Raw genomic sequence first — 22,656 nt, forward strand, 5'->3', positions numbered from 1 at the left:
GAGGCCATTTGGCCCATGGAGTCTGCACCGACCACAATCCCCATCCCCATTACCCTATGCATTTACCCTAGCTAGTATCCCTGGCACTAAGGGGCAATTTTAGCATGGCCAATCCACCTAACCCACACATCTTTGGTCCGTGGGAGGAAACCAGAGCACCCGGAGGAAACCCACGCAGACAGGGGAAGAACGTGCAAACTCCACACAGATAGTGGCCCAAGCCAGGAATCGAACCCGGGTCCCTGGCGCTGTGAGGCAGCAGAGCTAACCACTGTGCCACCATGCCGCCCCACCTCTGTAGTTGCAGACAATTCTAGTTTCCATTCATTTTTTGACAAGTTTGATATCCCAACCTTGAGCCCTGTTAATAGGTATGCATTAGATAATCTCCTCTCACCTCTACAAACAGACCAAGCCATGAAAGTGCTATGAAGTCGTAATGTTCCAGGAATCAATGGTTTGATTCTTGTTGATTTTTATAAAATATTCTCCTCCCGTTTGTCTCCCTTGCTTAGCTTTTTCATGGTAACCTTCCTTTCATTTAAAGTCAGGCAAACATCTCACTTAAAAAGGCTAAGGATGTTGAATGCAGCTCCTACCACCCTAATTCTCCGCTGAACATGGATTACAAGATACTAACCAAAGCTCTTGCCCTCCATTTGGAGACCATTTTGTCAACTATTGTCTCTCCTGACCAATCCGGCTTTATTAAGGATTGACAGTCATTCTCCAAATTAAGTCAACTATTTAATGTTATTTACTCCAAGACCCCTTCTTCTCTTCCAGGTTTATAATTTCCTTAGATGCTGAAAAAGCATTTGACTGTGTAGAATGGGACTGTTTATTCAAAGTTTTTTTAAAATGGGTTTAGACCAGTTTTCAACTCATGGATTAAAGCTCTTTAGTCATCACCTGTAGCTTCAAATTGTACAAATCTTTCATACTCTGGTTATTTTCCCCTCCACAGAGGCAGCACACTGGGTTGTTCTTTATCCCCATTTCATTTTAATATTGCTATTTGCTGTGTCTCTTCACTGTAACAAGGATGTCATTGGAATTAATAGGGGTGGTCTATGTCATAAGATCTGTCTTTATGCCGATGGTCTTTTGTTGTACATATCAGATCCTTTTGTGTCAATGCTCAATGTTCCTGAAACTCTGCTCCAGTTTGGTAACTGAAGCAGGCTATAAATTAAAAGTGTTTGCTTTTTCCAATAAATTCTTCTGCATCAGGCTTATCTTTTGTCTTATTCCCCTTTAATTTGGCTTCTGATAATTTGGGAAGATCTATTTGCAACAATCTTTTTAAGTATAACTTCAGACCTTTGTTAGAACGTTCGTGAGACTTTCCCCATTGGTTAGTGCTGTTCGTATCGCTTGATTATTACAATCAATTCTGTCAATTATGATTTTAACTAAATTTTTATATTTATTTCAGGTTTTTCCTATTTTTATTTTAAAATATTTTTAAAGTTGCTTGACCAAACTGATTTGCTCTTATTTGGAATAGAAAACACCCTCATTCATAAAATCGTTTTGGAAAGACCAAAACTGAAAAAGGGTTTGCTTTGCCAGGTTCTTTGCATTAATATTGGTCGACCAATATTAACATGCTTATCTATTGGATTCACTTATTTTTTGGCAATGACAGCCCTGTTTGGACAATTATGGAACATTATTCTTGCCTCATCTCTCCCATTTTCTTATTCTGTTCACAGTTACCGGTTTGTATGAATCACTGTACACAAAATAGCTCCCTTAAAATATGGCCCACTTCAGAAACCACTTTGGATTTAACTCTGTTCTTCCCTCTATTCCTATCCATTTTAATCCATTTTTTCCACCTTCTCTATTAATTCAGCCTTCCACTTTTGATCCAGATTTGGTTTAAAATCTTTTAAGGACTTTTTCTCTGAGAATACGTTTGCTTCCTTTGATTTTCTACTAAGGAAGTGAGGTGTTCTCAAATCTCACTTTTGTTTTTAGGTAAAGTACGGTGAAGTAAAGTTTATTTATTAGTCACAAGTAAGGCTTACATTAACACTGCAATGAACTTACTGTGAAATTCCCCCAGTCGCCACAGTTCGGCGCCTGTTCGGGTCAATGCACCTAATAGGTCTGCAGTTTTGCAAGTAAAATTTTACTCCTTTTCCAGCTTTGTTTAGGTGTTTATCCCATTCTAAAGGGCTCTGTTTCATTCATTTATAACATTATTCAAAAACACTTTAGTCCATCTTCAGCCAACATAAAGGCATCTCAGGAGCAGGACTTAAATACAGAGCTTGCTGGCGGTGTATGGCAGTTGATTCTTTTCGGATTGAATTCTTCATCACTGTGTTCGATGTGGTTTGCTTCAATTTAATGTTGTACATTGGCTTTACCTTTCTCGAGCTAGTCTTGTTAGGGTATACCCTGGGCTGTGTAAGATGTCATCTGGCTCCTACAACACTCTTTCACTTGTTTTACATACTTTCTGGTCCTCTGTGGTCCCAATGTTTTCATACATGTGTGGCAAACCTATTGATATTAAACCTATTATTGGTATTTTTGAGGTGATCTGACAGGGTAGCTGTAGATTATCACCTGGGCTTTCGCCTCATTGCCTGCACATCAGACAGGCACATTAGCACTGTTGATTGCTTCTCTCACATCATGTGTGCTTTTTCTTTTCTGGACTTAATTGGCACCCAAAGATAACCTAGAAACGGCAACTTAACAAAGCATTTTCTTATGTACCTCTATCAACCAAAGAACTGAAATCAAATTAAACTATGACATGCCCAGAAAGTATCCCTTCCACCATTTACTGCATTTATGAAGCTCATATTTGAAATTAATGACCAGCCAACATGCAATTTAAGCACACACAGACAGAGAGGAACACCACACTCAAGGTCAATGATCTACGGTTCCTACAGGAAAAAAAACTGCTGATATTCAATGCATGCATTAATTAATGCTATAAAATTTAAATCATAACCTGACAAAGAAAACAATCAATTATCACATGCATTGCCTGCTACATCCAAATCAAAAATGTTTCTAAGTGTATGCTTTTTCTACTTTGTTTGAACTGCAAATACTGTTCAATCATAAAATCACATCTAACATAAGACATACTGTTCTGAGTTTTACTAACATGGGTTGACTTAGTATTCTGCAAACAGCTGAAAAGACATGCTGTTTGATATGATCCACCAGACGTGGGGACGTATGGCCTACACATCTGGCATTGCACCAACACCGAAATTCATATACCACATTACACATTCATGTGGTTGGCAAAAGGTTTTTTGGCTTGACAGCAGCATCCTGTTAGTGGAAATTACCACTTAGGTTGCTACCTCACAGCAACAGCATGAAAAGGCTAGCTTCACCTGTTGCTCAAATATTCGAGAGACCTTATCCTTCCAGAGTAATCTGATGTAGTCCAAAGTTGATGGCCTTAGGCCCATTGTAAGTGTGCGAGATACACAATGAGCAATGGTGTGATCAGGGTAACCATTATTCCGCAGGATAGCTTTAATGCGCCCTATTTCGGCATCATGCTTGCATGGTGAGCAAATGGCTCGGGCCCCATTTACGAGATTGCCAATAAAGGCAATCTTATTGTGAGTGGAGCTGTAGGAATCCCAATGCGTATATTGACCAGCAAAGGTCGGCTTGTGGTAGATAGTAGTAGAGAACCTATTAAATGGATTTCTCATCTAGCACAGAGAAAAAAAGGGAGTGTAACAATATACCCAGATGTACAAGGAGGTAGGAGTTAGATCACTGAAAGATAAATAAGGATGAGCGATTACCAGACTTACGAGTAAACGATTTTCACTCCTCCCTTTAGACCACCTTCAAATTCTCCTTTGCCTCGACCACCAGCAAGAACCTGAGCTTTCACTACTACATCTTTCGACCCTATTGGAACAAAATTTTAAATGTTTCAGTCAGTTCTGTAAGTGCAAACATGTGTGTTTTTTTCTGGGGGATTAGTGGAGAAGAGGAGAGGAAGGGGAGAGCTAGTCCCTGATCAGGATTTATTCACAATTGATACATTTCATGTGTAAACATGTGAAGTTATGCACTTCCAAGCTGATGAAAAAGGAGATCCAACATGATATTAAAGAATCGTGAGTGGAATTTTAAATTAAATGCAACTATGTATGACACAAGTATAGAAAGAAAAAGAATGAACTTGCATTTATATAGTGCCTTTTATGATCCAAAGACAACCCAAAGTACTTTGTAGTCAATGAAGTGCACTCATTGTTGTAGGAAACGCAGCATCAAATTTCCAGACAGTAAAACCTCACAAACAGCAGCGAGATAAAAATCGAGGGAAAAACATTGGCCAACAATGGGAGAACTGCCCCCGCCTCTCCTTCGAATAGTGCATTGAAACTTTTGACTTCCACCCAAGACAGCTGATGGGACCAGGGTTTAAGGTCTCACTGGGAAGATGATCCTTCACCCAAAGGATTCTTTTAACCTATTTCCTTATGTTGAAAATAAAGATGATTAGCACTGTTGATTGCTTCTCTCATGTCTTGCATGCTTTTTCCTTTTCTTAACCTAATCTGCATCCAGAGATAACCTAGCAAAGTTAATTTAAGAAAGCATTTTCTTATGTAACCCTATCAACAAAATGCTGAAATCAAATTATACTATGATATTTCTAGGAAGTGTCCCTTCCACCATTTACAAAGTTCATATTTGGAATTACTGACCAGCCAACATGCAACTTAAGCACATGTAGACTGAGAGAGGAACACTCCATTCGAGGTCAATGATCTGTGGTTTCCACAGGAAAAAACCTGCTGATACTCAATAATTATTAATTAACGCAACAGTTTAAACCATGACATTACAAAAAAAAAAACAATTAATTGTCACATGCACTGCCTGCTACACCCAAATCAAAAAGGTCTCTCAGTGTAAGTTTTAATTTAAGTTCTACTCTAAGTATGAATTGCAAAGATTTCCTAACTCTCTAAATTCAACACTGGTGTTTCTCTCCATTTTCCCCCACTTTTCATGAACCATAGCAAAGTGACCAATTCCATGTGCCCACGGGTATTACACTTAAACCAGCTACAAGGGACATGCCAGCAGCCAAAGTGTAACTCCCTCCACTGGCTTAGTACACCAGAGCTTTTCTGAATAAAGACTCAAACCCCACCCCTCCCAAAATATAATAAGAGTGCAAAGATTTTAAAACATATTTTGATGCCAAGGAAAACATATGTACTTTCTGTCACATGTGCTAACATTTAGGGAGAAATGTTTAAACTTAATTTGATAAGAAACAAAGCCATGGAGGTGGCAACAACTAGATGTCATATTGGGAAAAGATAAAGGGAGGAGCAATGATGGGCAAAACAGCCATTAATCATTCCTGATGTTTCTTATGTTCATGTTCATTTACTCACTTCCGGTTGTCAGCACATTTTTGAACATATATCATTCTGCGCTCAATCACACCACCCAGTGGCCAAAGTTTGGCATTGCTGAAAACAGCTGGATTTGTGGCAAGGAGGATATCTTTTCACATCTACCTTTTCATCATAAAACAGGAATCATAAACGGATACAGCAAAGAAGAACATTCAGCCTGTCAGCAAGCGCCACTCAGCTAGTCCTACTTCCCTGTCCTCTCCCCATTTCCCTGCAATTTTTTTCCGTTCAGGTAAAGCCATGACTGAACCCGCTACAAACTACAAAAGGCAGCTCATCCAGATTCTAAACACTCACCTGTGTAAAAATGTTTTTGCCCATGTCACCATTGATTCTTTTGCCAATCTCCTTATAATCAGTAGCCTCTGGTTCTCAACTCTTCTGCCATTGGGAACAGTTTCTCTCTACTCATTCTGTCTAGATCCCTAAAGAGCTCCATATTGTCGTGTATGCAAAATAAATTCTGAACTTTGTGTGCTTGAAAAGACAAATCATAATTTCTCATTCTGGGTCACAATGCTCTATTAGCAACTGCCAAAAGAAATTTGAACAATATAGGAGGGGAAGAAGAGCTAGACAAATAGATGCACAGATAGGGTCATTACCTCAGTCAAGGAGAGCAGCTAGATATTACATCTGATGGGGCAATGGGAGGAGGGATGAATGGAGACAAAAAGACAGGCAGTCATCTGCCGAGCTCTCCATTACAGTCAACACTTTCTTCTCAGGTTGGGGCTTTGACGACCGACACCTTGCTTCCTCCCATGTCCCAAAACGCCTGTGGGGGAAGAAGCAGCTGAATGGGCTACAATTTACCCCCCAAAGCTCTTGCAATTTGTCTCACAGGGAGGTGGGCAGATGGAATTTCACCCACCTAACTTTCATTTTATGACTTAATGCCCAATTCCTGATTACCCCTATGATGTTCTTGGAGATGATTTTCTTCTGCATTTAAAGGCATTATATATATGCCAATTGTTGTCTATATCTATCACGAAAAAATGTTTATATAGTAACCACCCACATTCACACAGTTTTCAGCAAGTCAGCAGATATAAAAGCTGAATCTAAAAGACGATCATTCTCTTCAAACTAGAATGCAGAAGCCAGTTTCAATTCCTCGCATATTCCTGTCACTAAGATTGGACCGACAAACTTTAACTCTGAATGGCTTAATACTACATCAGGTAGTGCTTACATTCACTGGGCCATCTGTGAAGTTATGGATATAATGGAATCCATTGAAAAGATAAATCTCAATTGACAAATGTAATACCATGACATCAAGCTCCTTTGATAGCTTGCTCTTTTAACAATATAACAACAGATAAGAGAACTTCAGTGAACACAAATTGACAGGACTCAGCCATTCAGCCCCGAGTCTGTGCCATAACAGATGGTGGCCTATTATTTGAGAAAAAGGCAGAGCTGAAAGTTTCACTGGCTAAAGAACGAAAAAAACCCAGAATATTACCAGTTTGAAATACTATGCTCTTTAGGTAAGTTCTTCCAAGTTCTGGGACACTGAAGTCAAAGCCAATCAGAAGGATGATCGAAAAGGTAGAATGAGACTTTTCATGATTTTGGCTCTGAAAGTCTGAATCAAACTTTTTTTTTTAAAACAAGCAACACTATTAAATCTTCCAACTCATGTTGAATTTTCAATATATGGGACGAGACATACCTATTGCTTTGGCAATTCTGAAGGCTTCATCAGCTGAACTGGCAACTTGTCCTTTTGGGATACTTATGCCTGCATTTTTCAGTAAATCCATACTCAGATACTCGTGAAGAGAGAGATTTCTTTGTTGTTGCTGCTGGATTTCATTTCCAACTAGATTTAGGGATCCACCAAAAATCTAGAAGTAGAAAATAAAGCAGATATAGTAATGATCGCTGCAATATAATGCTCTAACTATAATAAAAAAATGGAAAATGTTGGATATTCTCAACAGGGTCTGCCAGAGAGAGAAACAAAGTTAATTTTTCAGGTTTGCGACATATCAAAACAGAGGAAGACTCGAAGGGTAACTTCCTGAATTTGCGGTTAATTCTAATCTGAAACTTATTCTGAGGAGCCCACTATTCTATCCAGATTGTGATTGTTTCTACTTCACTTCATTATCTTTCTGTATTGCAGGAGGATGGTGTGTGTTAAATAATGATTGTATTTAAGTTTGATGTGGAGATGCCGGCATTGGACTGGGGTAAACACAGTAAGAAGTCTCACAACACCAGGTTAAAGCCCAACAGGTTTATTTGTAGCAAACGCCACTAGCTTTCGGAAGCTAGTGGCGTTTGCTACAAATAAACCTGTTGGACTTTAACTGGTGTTGTGAGACTTCTTACTGTGTATGTAAGTTTGTCAGACATTTCAATTGCTGTGTATTTATACCACCTGAAGTCACCTTTGTGACGCACAAGTGCCAGATATCAATTAACATAACAGCCACACTTTGTACCCTCTTTCTCTTGAACCAAAATCACTCCACCCCACCCTGCTCATTGTTCTTGCTTGCCTACCTGTTCTGTAGCAAGGGGAATTATTTGCCATGTGTGTCTAAGAGTAATTATGTGGAGATGCCGGCGTTGGACTGGGGTAAACACAGTAAGAGTTCTAACAACACCAGGTTAAAGTCCAACAGGTTTATTTGGTAGCAAATGCCATTAGCTTTCGGAGCCCTGCTCCTTTGTCAGATCGAGTGGATATCCACTCCATCTGACGAAGGAGCAGCGCTCCGAAAGCTAATGGCATTTGCTACCAAATAAACCTGTTGGACTTTAACCTGGTGTTGTTAAAACTCTTACTATCTAAGAGTAATACACTTGAGGCACTCAGCTTACTTTTTGGGAAAAGTTAGAAAGGCAATACGTCTGGGGCAAGTTAAAGGAAGGAAGGTGAGAAGCAAAACAAAAGATGAACAGATCCTTCAGACCAAGAAAAGGGAGAAAGGAGCTTTGATCTTTCTCATCCTCCTTCAACAACAGCAAGGTCACGGTGGAGATTGAAGTTGAATATAGAAAATGGCGCATGCCCTGTTTCGTGCTGTGGTTTAGAACTCTTGTTTCCTTCAGCCTGAGATGAAAGGGGAAGAAAGGAAGGACTGTGATATATAGTGACTTGTTGAGGGCAATCAACGTCACATGTGCACGCCTCTTTGCCAAAGTTCCTCATGAGGAATTGGATAAGCAGCTAGTGGCAAGGGATCCGAGAAAGTGGATCTGGAGATGGAGTTTAGAATGTCAAACAGTTCTGTGTATGGCTCTCCCCATGATGAAGTCAGTTGCCAAAACAGCTTAAGAGGAATCTCTCAAAGCTTCCTACAGCAACCTGTAAGTGTTTTATCATGGAAAAGAAAATAACAATATCACCAAGCTTGACCTTATCATGCAAGTTTGGTTAAATGAAAATTACTAACAAAAACAAAATCAAACACATATGGTAAATATATATATATATATTAGTCATCAAAACGGCACTGTCATTGATCCTCTCACTATCAATGTAAACAAGCTGTAACAATAGTAAGTATTTATACAGCACAATTAACAGAACAAAACAGCCTACGCACTTCACAGGAACATTGTCAAGCAGGATTTGATGCCAAGCCACATAAGGAGATAGTAGGGCAGATAACAAAAGAGGTAGGTTTTAAAGGAATATCCTAAAGGAAGAAAGAAAGATAAGAGAGGTTTAGGAAGTAAATTGCAAAGTTTGAAGCCCAGACAAAACACACATCCATCAATCCTGGGGCAATTGAAATCAGGGGTGCTCAAGAGGCTAAAATTAGAGGTCCCTAGTTATATCAGAGACTTGGAGGGTTGGAGGAGGGCGCAGGGTGCGAGAAAGGCCATGGAAGGACTGCAAAACAAGAATGAGAATTTTAATAATGGGTGTGTTGGCTAACGGGACTTAGTATTTGTTAGAACAGGGAACAGCAGAGTTCTAGATGTTTGAATTACTGTACATTTAAAGATATTTTAAATTGCAATTGAAATTATTTTGTGTTAAACACTCGAGAGAACAGGAGAATTCATTCAGCTTTGGAAAGTGACAGCAACAAGGAGGACAAGAAAGAGCAGAAATTGTCCAGTCATTAACTTGCTTCACAACAAGAAGGCACAAACTGCAATACTCCTCAGTTGTAGACAAACAAGGGATGGAAAATAAGTTTGCCTTCAACAAGTGGTGGATGTCACTTTGGTGACAGTGACCACAATTCTATTACGTTTACCTTAGCTATGGAAAAGGATAAGTATATACCAAAGGGCAAGAGTTATAGCTGGGGGAAAGGAAATTATGATGCAATTAGGCGAGATTTAGCTGGCATAGGTTGGGGAAGGAAACTGCAGGGGATGGGCACAATTGAAATGTGGAACTTGTTCAAGGAACAGCTACTACGTGCCCTTGATAAATATGTACCTGTCAGGCAGGGAGGAAGCAGACATGTGAGGGAACCATGGTTTACTAAGGAGGTTGAATCTCTTGTGAAGAGGAAGAGGGAGACTTATGTAAAGATGAGACGTGAAGGCTCAGTTAGGGAGCTTGAGAGTTACAAGTTAGCCAGGAAGGACCTAAAGAAAGAGTTAAGAAGAGCCAGGAGGGGACATGAGAAGTCTTTGGCAGGTAGGATCAAGAAAAACCCTAAAGCTTTCTATAAGTATGTCAGGAGTAAAAGAATGGCTAGGGTAAGATTAGGGCCAGTCAAGGACAGGAGTGGGAAGTTGTGCGTGGAGTCTGAAGAGATAGGAGAGGCACTAAATTAATATTTTTTGTCAGTATTCACACTGGAGAGGGACAGTGTCGAGGGGAGTACTGAGATGCAGGTTGTTGGACTGGATGGGATTGAAGTTCATAAGGAGGAGGTGTTAGCAATTCTGGAAAGGGTAAAAATAGATAAGTCCACTGGGCCGGATGGGATTTATCCTAGGATTCTCTGGGAGGCTAGAGAGGAGATTGCAGAGCCTTTGGCTCTGATCTTTGGGTTGTCATTATCTACTGGAACAGTGCCAGAAGACTGGAGGATAGCAAATGTTGTCCCCTTGTTCAAAAAGGGAGTAGGAACAACCCTGGTAATTATAGACTGGTGAGCCTTACTTCTGTTGTGGGCAAAGTATTGGAAAGGATTATAAGAGATAGGATTTATAATCACCTGGAAAGGAATAATTTGATTAGGGATAGTCAGCACGGTTTTGTAAAGGGTAGGTCGTGCCTCACAAACCTTATTGAGTTCTTTGAGAAGGTGACCAAAGAGGTGGATGAGGGTAAAGCAGTTGATGTGGTGTATATGGATTTCAGCAAAGCGTTTGATAAGGTTCCCCATGGCAAGCTTTTGCAGAAAATACGGACACATGGGATTGAGGGTGATTTAGAAACATAGAAACATAGAAAAACTACAGCACAAACAGGCCCTTCGGCCCACAAGTTTTGCCGAACACATCCCTATCTTCTAGACCTACCTATAACCCTCCATCCTATTAAGCTCCATATACTCATCCAGGAGTCTCTTAAAAGACCCTATTGAGTTCGCCTCCATCACCACTGACAGCAGCCGATTCCACTCGCCCACCACCCTCTGTGTGAAAAACTTACCCCTAACATCTCCCCTGTACCTACCCCCCAGCACCCTAAACCTGTGTCCTCTCGAGGCAGACATTTCCACCCTGGGAAAAAGCCTCTGAGAGTCCACCCGATCTATGCCTCTCAACATCTTATACACCTCTATTAGGTCTCCTCTCATCCTTCGTCTCTCCAAGGAGAAAAGACCGAGCTTCCTCAGACTATCCTCATAAGGCATGCCACTCAATCCAGGCAACATCCTTGTAAATCTCCTCTGCACCCTTTCAATCTTTTCCACATCCTTCCTATAGTGAGGCGACCAGAAGTGAGCACAGTACTCCAAGTGGGGTATGATGAGGGTCTTATATCATTATCCCCGGACTCCTAAACTCAATCCCTCGGTTGATAAAGGCCAGCACACCATACGCCTTCTTAACCACCTCCTCCACCTGCGGGGCCGATTTTAGAGTCCAAGGTCCTTCTGATCCTCTACAGTACTAAGAGTCTTTCCCTTTACATTGTACTCCTTCATCCCTCTCTAAATGCTGTGGTTTGGATCAGGAATTGGCTAGCTGGAAGAAAACAGAGGGTGGTGGTTGATGGGAAATATTTATCCTGGAGTTCAGTTACTAGTGGTGTACCGCAAGGATCTGTTTTAGGGCCACTGCTGTTTTGTCATTTTTATTAATGACCTGGATGAGGGCATAGAAGGATGGGTTAGTAAATTTGCGGATGACACTAAAGTCGGTGGAGTTGTAGACAGTGCGGAGGGAAGTGGCAGATTACAGAGGGACATAGATAAGCTGCAGAGCTGGGCTGAGAGGTGGCAAATGGAGTTTAATGCGGAAAAGTGCGAAGTGATTCACTTTGGAAGGAGAAACAGGAATACAGAGTACTGGGCTAATGGTAAGATACTTGGTAGTGTGGATGAACAGAGGGATCTGGGTGTCCATGTGCATAGATCCCTGAAAGTTGGCACCCAGGTTGATAGGGTTGTTAAGAAGGCGTACGGTGTGTTAGCTTTTATTGGTAGAGGGATTGCGTTTCGGAGCCAGGAGGTCATGTTGCAACTGTACAAAACTGGTGCGGCCACACTTAGAGTATTGCGTACAGTTCTGGTCGCCGCATTATAGGAAGGATGTGGAAGTGTTGGAAAGGGTGCAGAGGAGATTTACCAGGATGTTGCCTGGTATGGTGAGAAAATCGTATGAGGAAAGGCTGAGGGGCTTGAGGTTGTTTTCGTTAGAGAGAAGAAGGTTAAGAGGTGACTTAATAGAGGCATACAAGATGATCAGAGGATTAGATAGGGTGGATAGTGAGAGCCTTTTTCCTCGGATGGTGATGGCTAACACGAGGGGACATAGCTTTAAATTGAGGGGTGATAGATATAGGACAGATGTTAGAGGTAGGTTCTTTACTCAGAGAATAGTAAGGGCGTGGAATGCCCTGCCTGCAGCAGTAGTGGACTCGTCAACATTAAGAGCATTCAAATGGTTATTGGATAAACATATGGATGATATTGGAATAGTGTAGGATAGATGGGCTTTAGATTGGTTTCACTGGTCGGTGCAACATCGAGGGCCAAAGGGCCTGTACTGCACTGTAATGTTCTATGTTTAAATAGAAATGACTGGCCTTAATACCTCCCAACCTGAATTATCAAATTGTACCGAACACAAGCTTAGTGATAAAAAGCCTTCATCTGCATGTATCATCGGAATGTTAAGAAATCTAAATTGACACATCACGAAGTGCCAAAATACTGAAATGTGGCTTTAAGAGTTATCATGTGGAGTTACAGCCAGGTAAGGCACATATGGCATTCAGTATACAGAAGCCTATACTGCAATACTGATTGGCTGGAAGTATGGCCTAAGCCAAGGGCTAGAATTATAAGTAAAGGATGGAAGCTAAGGTTAGTTTGTTGGAGGGAAACCAGAAGCACGTTTCCCATTGGTTAAGAATTGCAAGTATTTGGTTAGAGGTTATTAGTTGCATTGACACAGGTTCACAGATTTGGGCTGAATATTGCAAAGGTTGCCTGCAAAAAAAAGGTATAAAAATAGGGGAGAGTCACAAAGATAGTTGCACTTGCCATGCATAGCATTTGTCATTGGACATTTGTTTGGACAGAACCACCATTAGGAGCAAGACACTTGCTAGGAAATTAGTTTTTGAGTCGGACGTTGCCACAGGTTGGGGGTTACTGTAAGAACTCAGAAGTGCCTAAAATAATTCAGTGTGGAGATTGCTGTAAGAATTCAGTATAGAAATCCGTATTAAAATACAGTAATAGGGCTAAAGGTTATTGTCTTAAGAAGGAGTGAACACTCTGGAGTTGCTTCCAGCTTGAGAGAAAAAAACCACTCCACGGCAGCTGTAAAGTGATTGAAAGAGAGAGAGACAGAAAACATTCAGCAAGCAGCTGTGAAATATACACCTTCAGCGTTAAGGTGAACTAAAAGTGACAGCAATTAAGGTAGTTTGGGGAAACTGGAGTTGAGATCGTCAAGCTGCAAAGGGGTTTGTATATATGTTAGAGTTAAGTTGAGATTTCTGAGGATGTCATGAGACAAGAGTCAAGGTTCAAGCAACCAACAGAAGATTCCAGAAGTCCCAGCATCCAGAAAGACCACCACATCTTGAACATGTGCATTGTGCCCATATGTCAACTAATGGAATAGAAATAGAAACCCTTCAGTGCAGAAGGAGGCCATTCGGCCCATCGAGTTTGCACCGACAACAATCCCACCCAGGCCTTATCCCCACAATCCACACAGTTACCCCGCTAATCCCTCTAACCTACGCATCCCAGGACACGAAGGGACAATTTAGCACAGCCAATGCACTTAACCCGCACATCTTTGGACAGTGGGAGGAAACCCATGCGGACACGGGGAGAATGTGAAAACTCCACACAGACAGTGAGCCAAGCAGGGAATCGAATCCCAGGTTCCTGGAACTGTGAGGCAGCAGTGCTAACCACTGTGCCACCTCGTGTTAAGTGGTAATCTTTGCTGTTGAATAAACCTTGTTAGTTTGCATTCAAACTTAGTGATTGTAATTTTTGGCAATAAGGTTATTCCTCGACAAGAATTTGCTTACTCTGGGGTTTAGTATAAAGTCCAAATCCCTACAGAACTCCTGAATAATGCTGTGGTAACACCTTCACCAAACTGACTGCAGCAGTTCGAGAAAGTAGCTCCATACCATCTTTGCAAGGGAAACTAGGGATGGGCAATAAAGAATGGCCTTGTCAGCAATGCTTGTATTAAATGAGTGAATTTTTAATATGGTCGGAAAGAACTGGAGCAAAGCAAAAGATGTTGTGCATATTTCAGAGACTTTAAGCAGATTTATGACTCAATGCGGAAAGAAGGTATTAGCATTAAGGGCTTGTGCAATGGTTAAAATGGCTACTCTTTAATTCGTAGCATACAGAAATCAATCAACAGAAATCAATCAACAGAAATAAACATGCTTGATAAAAGAAAAAAGACATGCATTTGTATAGCGCTTTTCACAACCAGCGGATGTCTCAAAGTGCTTTACGGTCAATGAAGACATTTTCAAAGTGTAGGAAACACGACAACCAATTTGCAAACAGCAAATCCCATAATGTAATAACAACTAGATAATCTGTTTTTCGCAATATTGATAAATATTGGCCAAGACACCAGGGGTAACCCTCCTGCACTTCTCTGAATGGCACAATTTACAGGAAGCTTAGAGGTGAAGATCAATGTTAAAAGCCAAAATCTCTGGGGATGAGGAGTTATCTCTGGATCATGAGGGTTTCATTAGGGTCCAGGATTTGCCAGTGGTACAGTGGTTTGCACAGCTGCCTCACAGCGCCAGGGACCCGGGTTTGATTCTCAGCTTGGGTCACTGTCTGTGCGGAGTCTGCACGTTCTCCCCATATCGGCGGCAGGTTTCCTCCAGGTGCTCCGGTTTCCTCCCACAGTCCAAAAGATGTGCTGGTTAGGTACATTGGCCATGTTGAATTCTCCCTTAACGTACCCGAACAGGCGCCGGAATGTGGAGACTAGGGGATTTTCACAGTGACTTCATTAGTGTTAATGTAAGCCTACTTGTCACACTAATAAATAAACTTAAAGAAACTGTGCTTTGAGATCTTTCATTTCTACCCATGCAGCCCAATTGGGCCTAAGTACTGGAGTGTCAGCCTTAATTTGTGTGTTTAAACACTTGAGAGATTTGAATGCATAACCTTGTGATTCAGATGAATATGCTACAAACTAAGCCACAGCTGTCCTCTGACTAAACAACCTGCATTTGTACAGCACTCTTAACCAAATAAAACACTGTAAGGTGTTTTACAGGAGCATAATCAATCAAAAATTCACAATGAGGATAACCTGCTCAAAGTAGTATGTTTCAAGGAGCATCTTTAAAAAAGGGAGAGAAGTGTAGAGGCGCAGATATTTACATTGGGAATTTTAAATCTTAGGACTGAAAACTGAAGGTACTGTCACCAATGTTGGGACAAAGGGAGCGAGGGATGGACAAGAAGCCAGATTTGGAGAGGTGCAGAAATTGAAAAAAGTTGTAGGGATGAGGACTTTACAGCAACAGGGAGGGGCAAAGCCATGCAGGCATTTAAAAATGTAAATAAGCATTTTGCGGTGCAAACAGACTGGTTGCCAATGCAGGTCACCAAGTCAGGGATGATAGCTATATGGGAATTGGTGAGATTTAGGATGCAGGACATGTTACAAAACACAAGTATCAAAGCAATCATCCTGTCTAGTGACCTTTACAGGAAGCTTAGAGGTGAAGATCAATGTTAAAAGCCAAAATCTCTGGGGATGAGGAGTTATCTCTGGATCATGAGGGTCCGCCAGGCGCACAAGATGGGCGGCCCATGTTGGTCAGGAGCACGGCTGGTTTGGCTGCACTAAGGAAGGTGAATGGGGGACAAGGACAGGGCGGGGCGCTGGTGGGCGGGGTAAGTTGGCCGGGCGGGCGGGCGGGCGGGCGGGCGGGGGGGGGGGGGGGGGGGACGGGAAAGCGGAGCGTCCCAGTCCATCCGCCAGACCAGAAACCTGGGGGTGGGGGAGGGTCATCCCTTCCTTCCCTGAACCCACCCACTCTTCCCTCGGAGAGGACCCCTGCCCGCCGGCATGCCGTTTAATCCTTACCCTGCAGGCGGAGCGGGCCGCGGTTTTGCCGCTTGACCCGAGCGACAACCGACAGAGGACAGAGGCGGCCATGACAGTCCTGGCCGGAGTGCGCAGGCGTGCCAGGAGCAGTGCGCAGATGCGCCGGAAGCCTAGGGCAGTGCGCAGGCGCAGACGCGCCTGGAGACACACGCCCCGCCCCTGTGGATGATCCACCTGGTGGGGGTGTGACAGCAGCTACCTGGCTTCCTCTCATTTCAAAATATAGCCCACAAAGAAACATTCCATGGGTTTTAATTGAGGCCTTCTCTGTATTAAAAATACTCCATTTAATTGCTGTGGATACTGGAATCCAAAACAGAATCAGAAAATACTGGAAAATCTCAGCAGGTCTGACAGCATCTGTGGAGAGAGAGCAGCAGATACTGTCACTGAGACCTGCTGAGATTTTAAAACATTTTCTGTTTCTGATTTAAATGCTGTGATTTATTTGCAATGGGATAATATTCCTAATGGTAAATCCAATGTTGGAAATCTGCCTTGTAGCACTTTTCAATCGGGATGTTGCTAGTGAGCGAGTGTGTATATGTACACACACATATATATGTGTGTATTATAGATATATTATTTAATCAATTCTCATGGGATAGTTGAAGCTAAAACCAAACCTTGAAATGAGAATTTCAACAACAGTCTCCAGACAGACTCGAAACGTTAACTCTCCATAGACACTGCCACACCTGCTGAGGTTTTCCAGTATTTTCTGCTTTTATTTCAGATTTTCCAGCATCCAGTATTTTGGTTTCCTTTTAAAATTGACAGTTACGAAAAATCATGACTAACTTAAGTATCCTTGCTGTGTGCTAATTTGTTCAGTACATTTTCCAGTAGTTGATTTTTAGAGTGGCAAAAACAACTTGACAAAACTCATTAAATTTATGGATTTTGTACTGAATCTACTACTTGGATTCAGCACACTGCCTAGAGTCCAACACATTCATCAATTATGTTTGGGAAGCTACTTTGTTACCTCATCATACACAAATGTCGAAATTCATTCACTTAAGCTCACTCAATTTTAATTAGACAACTTGGTGATGGGCCAATGTAAAATAGTTTTCAGACTGATCTTTTACATAAAGATGGTGTAAGGTGGTTTTCTGGGGGCTTCCCTCTGGTTCCATGTATTGAGCTGAACTCAGCTGACACAAAGACTCGTGAAAGACAGTATGCAGTTAAAGACATTCTTTATTTGACCAACATGTATTGGGAGGGAGACAGCAGAAGATTCCAACTTCTCTCTGACTTTAGAGTACATGTCTAAAACAGATAAATCTTTTCATAGGTTTGTTTCTCCTGTTGGTTATTTTGGATGATCCAATTATATGAATACACTTTAGTTACCTTGACCAACAGCATTCTACCCTCTCGCAGAATTGAGAATTCACTGGACCTGGAAGTTCTTCCCCCCCCCCATTGCCTAGCAACCTTACGGTCTTCAAGAATTGCCTTCACCATCTGCAAACCATGGCAATGGCGAGGATTCGAGAACCGTGGATAACCAGGGAAGTTGAGGGACTGGTCAAAAAGAAAAGAGAGGCGTATGTTAGGTCCAGGCAGCTAAAAACGGAGGGTGCTCTGGAGGAGTACAAAGAAAGTAGGAAAGAACTCAAACGGGGAATTAGAAGGGCAAAAAGGGGTCACGAAATGTCCTTGGCAGACAGGATTAAGGAGAATCCCAAGGCATTTTATTCATACATTAGGAACAAAAGGGTTGTCAGGGAAAAAATCAGACCTCTCAGGGACAAAAGTGGGGAATTATGCTTGGAGCCCAAAGAAGTAGGGGAGATTCTAAATGAATACTTTGCGTCGGTATTCACAAAGGAGAGGGATATGTTGACTGGGAGTGTCTCGGAGGGGAGTGTTGAACCGTTGGAGAAAATCTCCATTACAAGGGAGGAAGTGTTAGGTTTGTTAGAGAATATAAAGACTGACAAATCCCCAGGGCCTGATGGAATCTATCCAAGGCTGCTCAGGGAGACGAGAGATGAAATCGCTGGGCCTCTGATGCAAATCTTTGTCTCGTCACTGGACACAGGTGAGGTCCCAGAAGATTGGAGGATAGCTAATGTGGTCCCGTTATTTAAGAAGGGTAGGAAGGATAACCCGGGTAATTATTGGCCGGTGAGCTTGACGTCCGTGGTGGGGAAGTTGGTGGGGAAGTTGTTGGAGAAGATTCTTAGAGATAGGATGTATGCGCATTTAGAAAGGAATAAACTCATTAACGATAGTCAGCATGGTTTTGTGAGAGGGAGGTCATGCCTCACTAACCTGGTGGAGTTTTTTGAAGAAGTGACTAGAATGGTTGACGAGGGAAGGGCCGTGGATGTCGTCTATATGGACTTTAGTAAAGCGTTTGACAAAGTCCCTCATGGTAGGCTGGTGAAAAAGGTTGGATCTCATGGGATAAAGGGGGAGGTGGCTAGATGGGTGGAGAACTGGCTTGGTCACAGAAGACAGAGGGTGGTAGTGGAAGGGTCTTTTTCCGGCTGGAGGCCTGTGACTAGTGGTGTTCCGCAGGGCTCTGTATTGGGACCTCTGCTGTTTGTGATTTATATAAACGATCTGGAAGAAGGTGTAACTGGGGTGATCAGTAAGTTTGCGGACGACACAAAATTGGCAGGACTTGCAGATAGTGAGGAGCATTGTCAGAGGCTACAGAAGGATATAGATAGGCTGGAAATTTGGGCAAAGAAATGGCAGATGGAGTTCAATCCTGATAAATGCGAAGTGATGCATTTTGGTAGAAATAATGTAGGGAGGAGCTATACGATAAATGGCAGAACCATAAAGGGTGTAGATACGCAGAGGGACCTGGGTGTGCAAGTCCACAGATCCTTGAAGGTGACGTCACAGGTGGAGAAGGTGGTGAAGAAGGCATATGGCATGCTTGCCTTTATAGGACGGGGCATAGAGTATAAAAGTTGGGGTCTGATGTTGCAGATGTATAGAACGTTGGTTCGGCCGCATTTGGAATACTGCGTCCAGTTCTGGTCGCCACACTACCAGAAGGACGTGGAGGCTTTGGAGAGAGTACAGAGGAGGTTTACCAGGATGTTGCCTGGTATGGAGGGGCTTAGTTATGAGGAGAGATTGGGTAAACTGGGGTTGTTCTCCCTGGAAAGACGGAGGATGAGGGGAGACTTAATAGAAGTGTATAAAATTATGAAAGGCATAGATAGGGTGAACGGTGGGAAGCTTTTCTCCAGGTCAGTGATGACGTTCACGAGGGGTCATAGGTTCAAGGTGAAGGGGGGGAGGTTTAACACAGATATCAGAAGGACATCTTTTACACAGAGGGTGGTGGGGGCCTGGAATGTGCTGCCAGGCAAGGTGGTGGAGGCGGACACACTGGGAACGTTTAAGACTTATCTAGATAGCCATATGAACAGAGTGGGAATGGAGGGATACAAAAGAATGGTCTAGTTTGGACCAGGGAGCGGCACGGGCTTGGAGGGCCGAAGGGCCTGTTCCTGTGCTGTATTGTTCTTTGTTCTTTGTTCTTTGACTCATTTTTGATTTGATTTGATTTATTTGATTTGATTTATTATTGTCACGTATTCATATACAGTGAAAAGTATTGTTTCTTGCACATTATATATAGACAAAACATACCGTTCATAAAGAAGGAAACGAGAGAGTGCAGAATGTAGTGTTACAGTCACAGCTAGGGTGCAGAGAAAGATTAACTTAATGCAAGGTAGATCCATTCAAAAGTCTGACAGCAGCAGGGAAGAAGCTGTTCTTGAGTCGGTTGGTACGTGACCTCAGACTTTTGTCTCTTTATCCCAAACGAAGAAGGTGGAAGGGAGAATATCCAGGGTGCGTGGGGTCCTGGCTGCTTTACCGAGGCAGCGGGAAGTGTAGACAGAGTCAATGGATGGGAGGCTGGTTTGTGTGATGAATTGGGCTACATTCATGACCTTTTGTAGTTCCTTGCGGTCTTGGGCAAAGCAGGAGCCATACCAAGCTGTGATACAACCAGAAAGAATGCTTTCAATGGTGCATCTGTAAAGGTTGGTGAGAATCATCGTTGACATGCCAAATTTCCTTCGTCTTCTGAGAAAGTAGAGGCGTTGGTGGGCTTTCTTAACTATAGCGTTGGCATGGGGGGATCAGGGCAGGTTGTTTGTGATCTGGACACCCAAAAACTTGAAGCTCTCGACCCTTTCTACTTCATCCCCATTGATGCAAACAGGGGCATGTTCTTCTTTATGCTTCCTGAAGTCGATGACAATCTCCTTTGTTTTGTTGACATTGAGGGAGAGATTATTGTTGCTGCACCAGTTCACCCGATTCTCTATCTCATTCCTGTACTCTGTCTCATCATTGTTTAAGATCCGACCCACTACAGTGGTGTTGCCAGCAAACTTGAAAATCGAATTGGAGGGGAATTTGGCCACACAGTCATAGGTGTATAAGGAGTATAGTAGGGGGCTGAGAACACGGCCCCCTACTCTATTCCCTCTGGTCTACACCTCAACAGTAGTAGCTGAATACTTCTATTCACTGCAATCAGAAGCTAAATGCCTCCATTGATTTTAAAACCTTAGTAGCTTGCAGCTGCATGGCCTCCTACTGATAATATTCTATACCTTATTGTTTTCAAAGAATGTGATCTGTCTAGTTCTGCTCATTTCCCATTATGCTTTGAGGCAGGCTGCATCTTGGCCAAAGCTTACAAGACATTTGAAAATACATTTTAAATCTAATGTTTATTCAAAATTTTCTACCAATGATTATAAATGTGCCTGTGCAGGCAATACCTTTGTATAATATATGTATATATATGTGAGGCACTTGTGATTCCTTTTGGCACATTGTGATCCCTATTCTAAACTAGTCTACTTTATCATAATCGTCTTCAAAATCCCAGGGGTTTCTGTAACCCCCTTCTACAAATGTTATTATTATTTCATGGTGTCCTGCAAAATGAACCAAGCCATGTTCATATAGGCGATGTGTAATAGTCACGGTACATAATCAATAACACTATCTCATCACTGATCCACTTCTGTTTCTCAGATAAAGTTTCAGCATGAGAAATCAATGGCCAGCTCTGATTGCAGTGGCAACTTAGGGATGGCACGGTGGCACAGTGGTTAGCACATTCCCGGCTTGGGTCACTGTCGTTGTGCATAGGTTTCCTCCGGGTGCTCCGGTTTCCTCCCACAGTCTGAAAGACGTGCTGGTTAGCTGCATTGATCCGAATGGGTGCCAGAGTGTGGTGACTAGGGTATTTCACAGTAACTTCATTGCAGTGTTAATGTAAGCCTTACTTGTGACTAATAAATAAACTTTACATTTAAGGAATTGAATTGAGGAATATGATTAAAACTAAAAATTCTTGAATTTATTCTGTTGTTGGTCAAACTACCTTCCTTCTTCTTCCATTAAATACACCTTTTTTATTCCAGCATGGGATCTGATGTTGTTGGGTAAGGCCAACATACACTATCCATGTGTAATTGTCTTTGAGAAGGTGCTGGTGAGCCAACTTGTTGAACTGCTGCAGTCCATCTTGTGCAGGTACACTCACAGTGCTGCTGGAAAGGGAGTTCCAGGATTTTGATCCTACAACAGTCAAGAAGCAGCAACTGCAACAGGGCTGCACATCAGGATGGTGTGGCTTCCGGAGATCTTCTTAGAATCTTAGAAACCCTACAGCACAGAGAAAGGCCATTCGGCCCATCGAGTCTGCACCGACCACAATCCCACCCAGACCCTACCCCCATATCCCTACATATTTACCCACTAATCCCTCTAACTTACGCATCCCAGGACACTAAGGGCAATTTTAGCATAGCCAATCAACCTAACCCACACATCTTTGGAGTGTGGGAGGAAACCGGAGCACCCGGAGGAAACCCATGCAGACACGGGGAGAATGTGCAAACTCCACACAGTGACCCAAGCCGGGAATCGAACCCAGGTCCCTGGAGCTGTGAAGCAGCAGTGCTAACCACTGAGCTACCGTGCCGCCCGTGCTAATCTTGCAGATGGTGGTGTCCCCATGTACCTGCTGCTCATGTCCTTCTTGGTGGTAGGGGCCAGATTGGTGAAGGAACTTTGGTAAGTTGCTGTAGTGTATTTTATACATAGTACACAAAGTTGCCACTGCGTCAGAGTGAATGTTTACAGTGATGGATGGTGTAACCATCAAGCAGGCTGCTCTGTCCTGAATGGTGTCAAGCTTCTTGAGTGTTGTTGGAGCCACACTCATCCAAGCAAGTATTCCATCATGCTAGACATGTGCTTTGTAGGTAGTATATAGGCTTGGTTGGGGGGTGGTGGCTGCGAGGGGAGTTAGGAGATGAGTTAATAACATAGAACATAGAACAGTACAGCACAGAACAGGCCCTTTGGCCCACGATGTTGTGCCGAGCTTTATCTGAAACCAAGATCAAGCTATCCCACTCCCTATCATCCTGGTGTGCTCCATGTGCCT

General features: G+C 42.5%; 1 protein-coding gene across 1 annotated transcript in view; it reads right to left on the reverse strand.

Annotated features, from left to right (window-relative positions):
- Positions 1-16,295, reverse strand: part of LOC144492976 (succinate--CoA ligase [ADP-forming] subunit beta, mitochondrial-like) — a 96,327-nt gene extending 80,032 nt beyond the window's left edge. Inside the window, exons 1-3 of the mRNA XM_078211714.1 lie at positions 16,170-16,295; positions 7,132-7,306; positions 3,813-3,912 (exon numbers count right to left, since the gene is read on the reverse strand). Coding sequence (XP_078067840.1) covers positions 3,813-3,912; positions 7,132-7,306; positions 16,170-16,241 — 347 coding nt within the window. The 5' untranslated portion in view covers positions 16,242-16,295. The remainder of the gene's footprint in view (positions 1-3,812; positions 3,913-7,131; positions 7,307-16,169) is intronic.
- Between the last annotated feature and the right edge of the window lie 6,361 nt (positions 16,296-22,656).

The sequence above is a fragment of the Mustelus asterias genome, chromosome 4 (assembly GCF_964213995.1).
Source record: "Mustelus asterias chromosome 4, sMusAst1.hap1.1, whole genome shotgun sequence".
NCBI classification, from domain to species: Eukaryota; Metazoa; Chordata; class Chondrichthyes; order Carcharhiniformes; family Triakidae; genus Mustelus; species Mustelus asterias.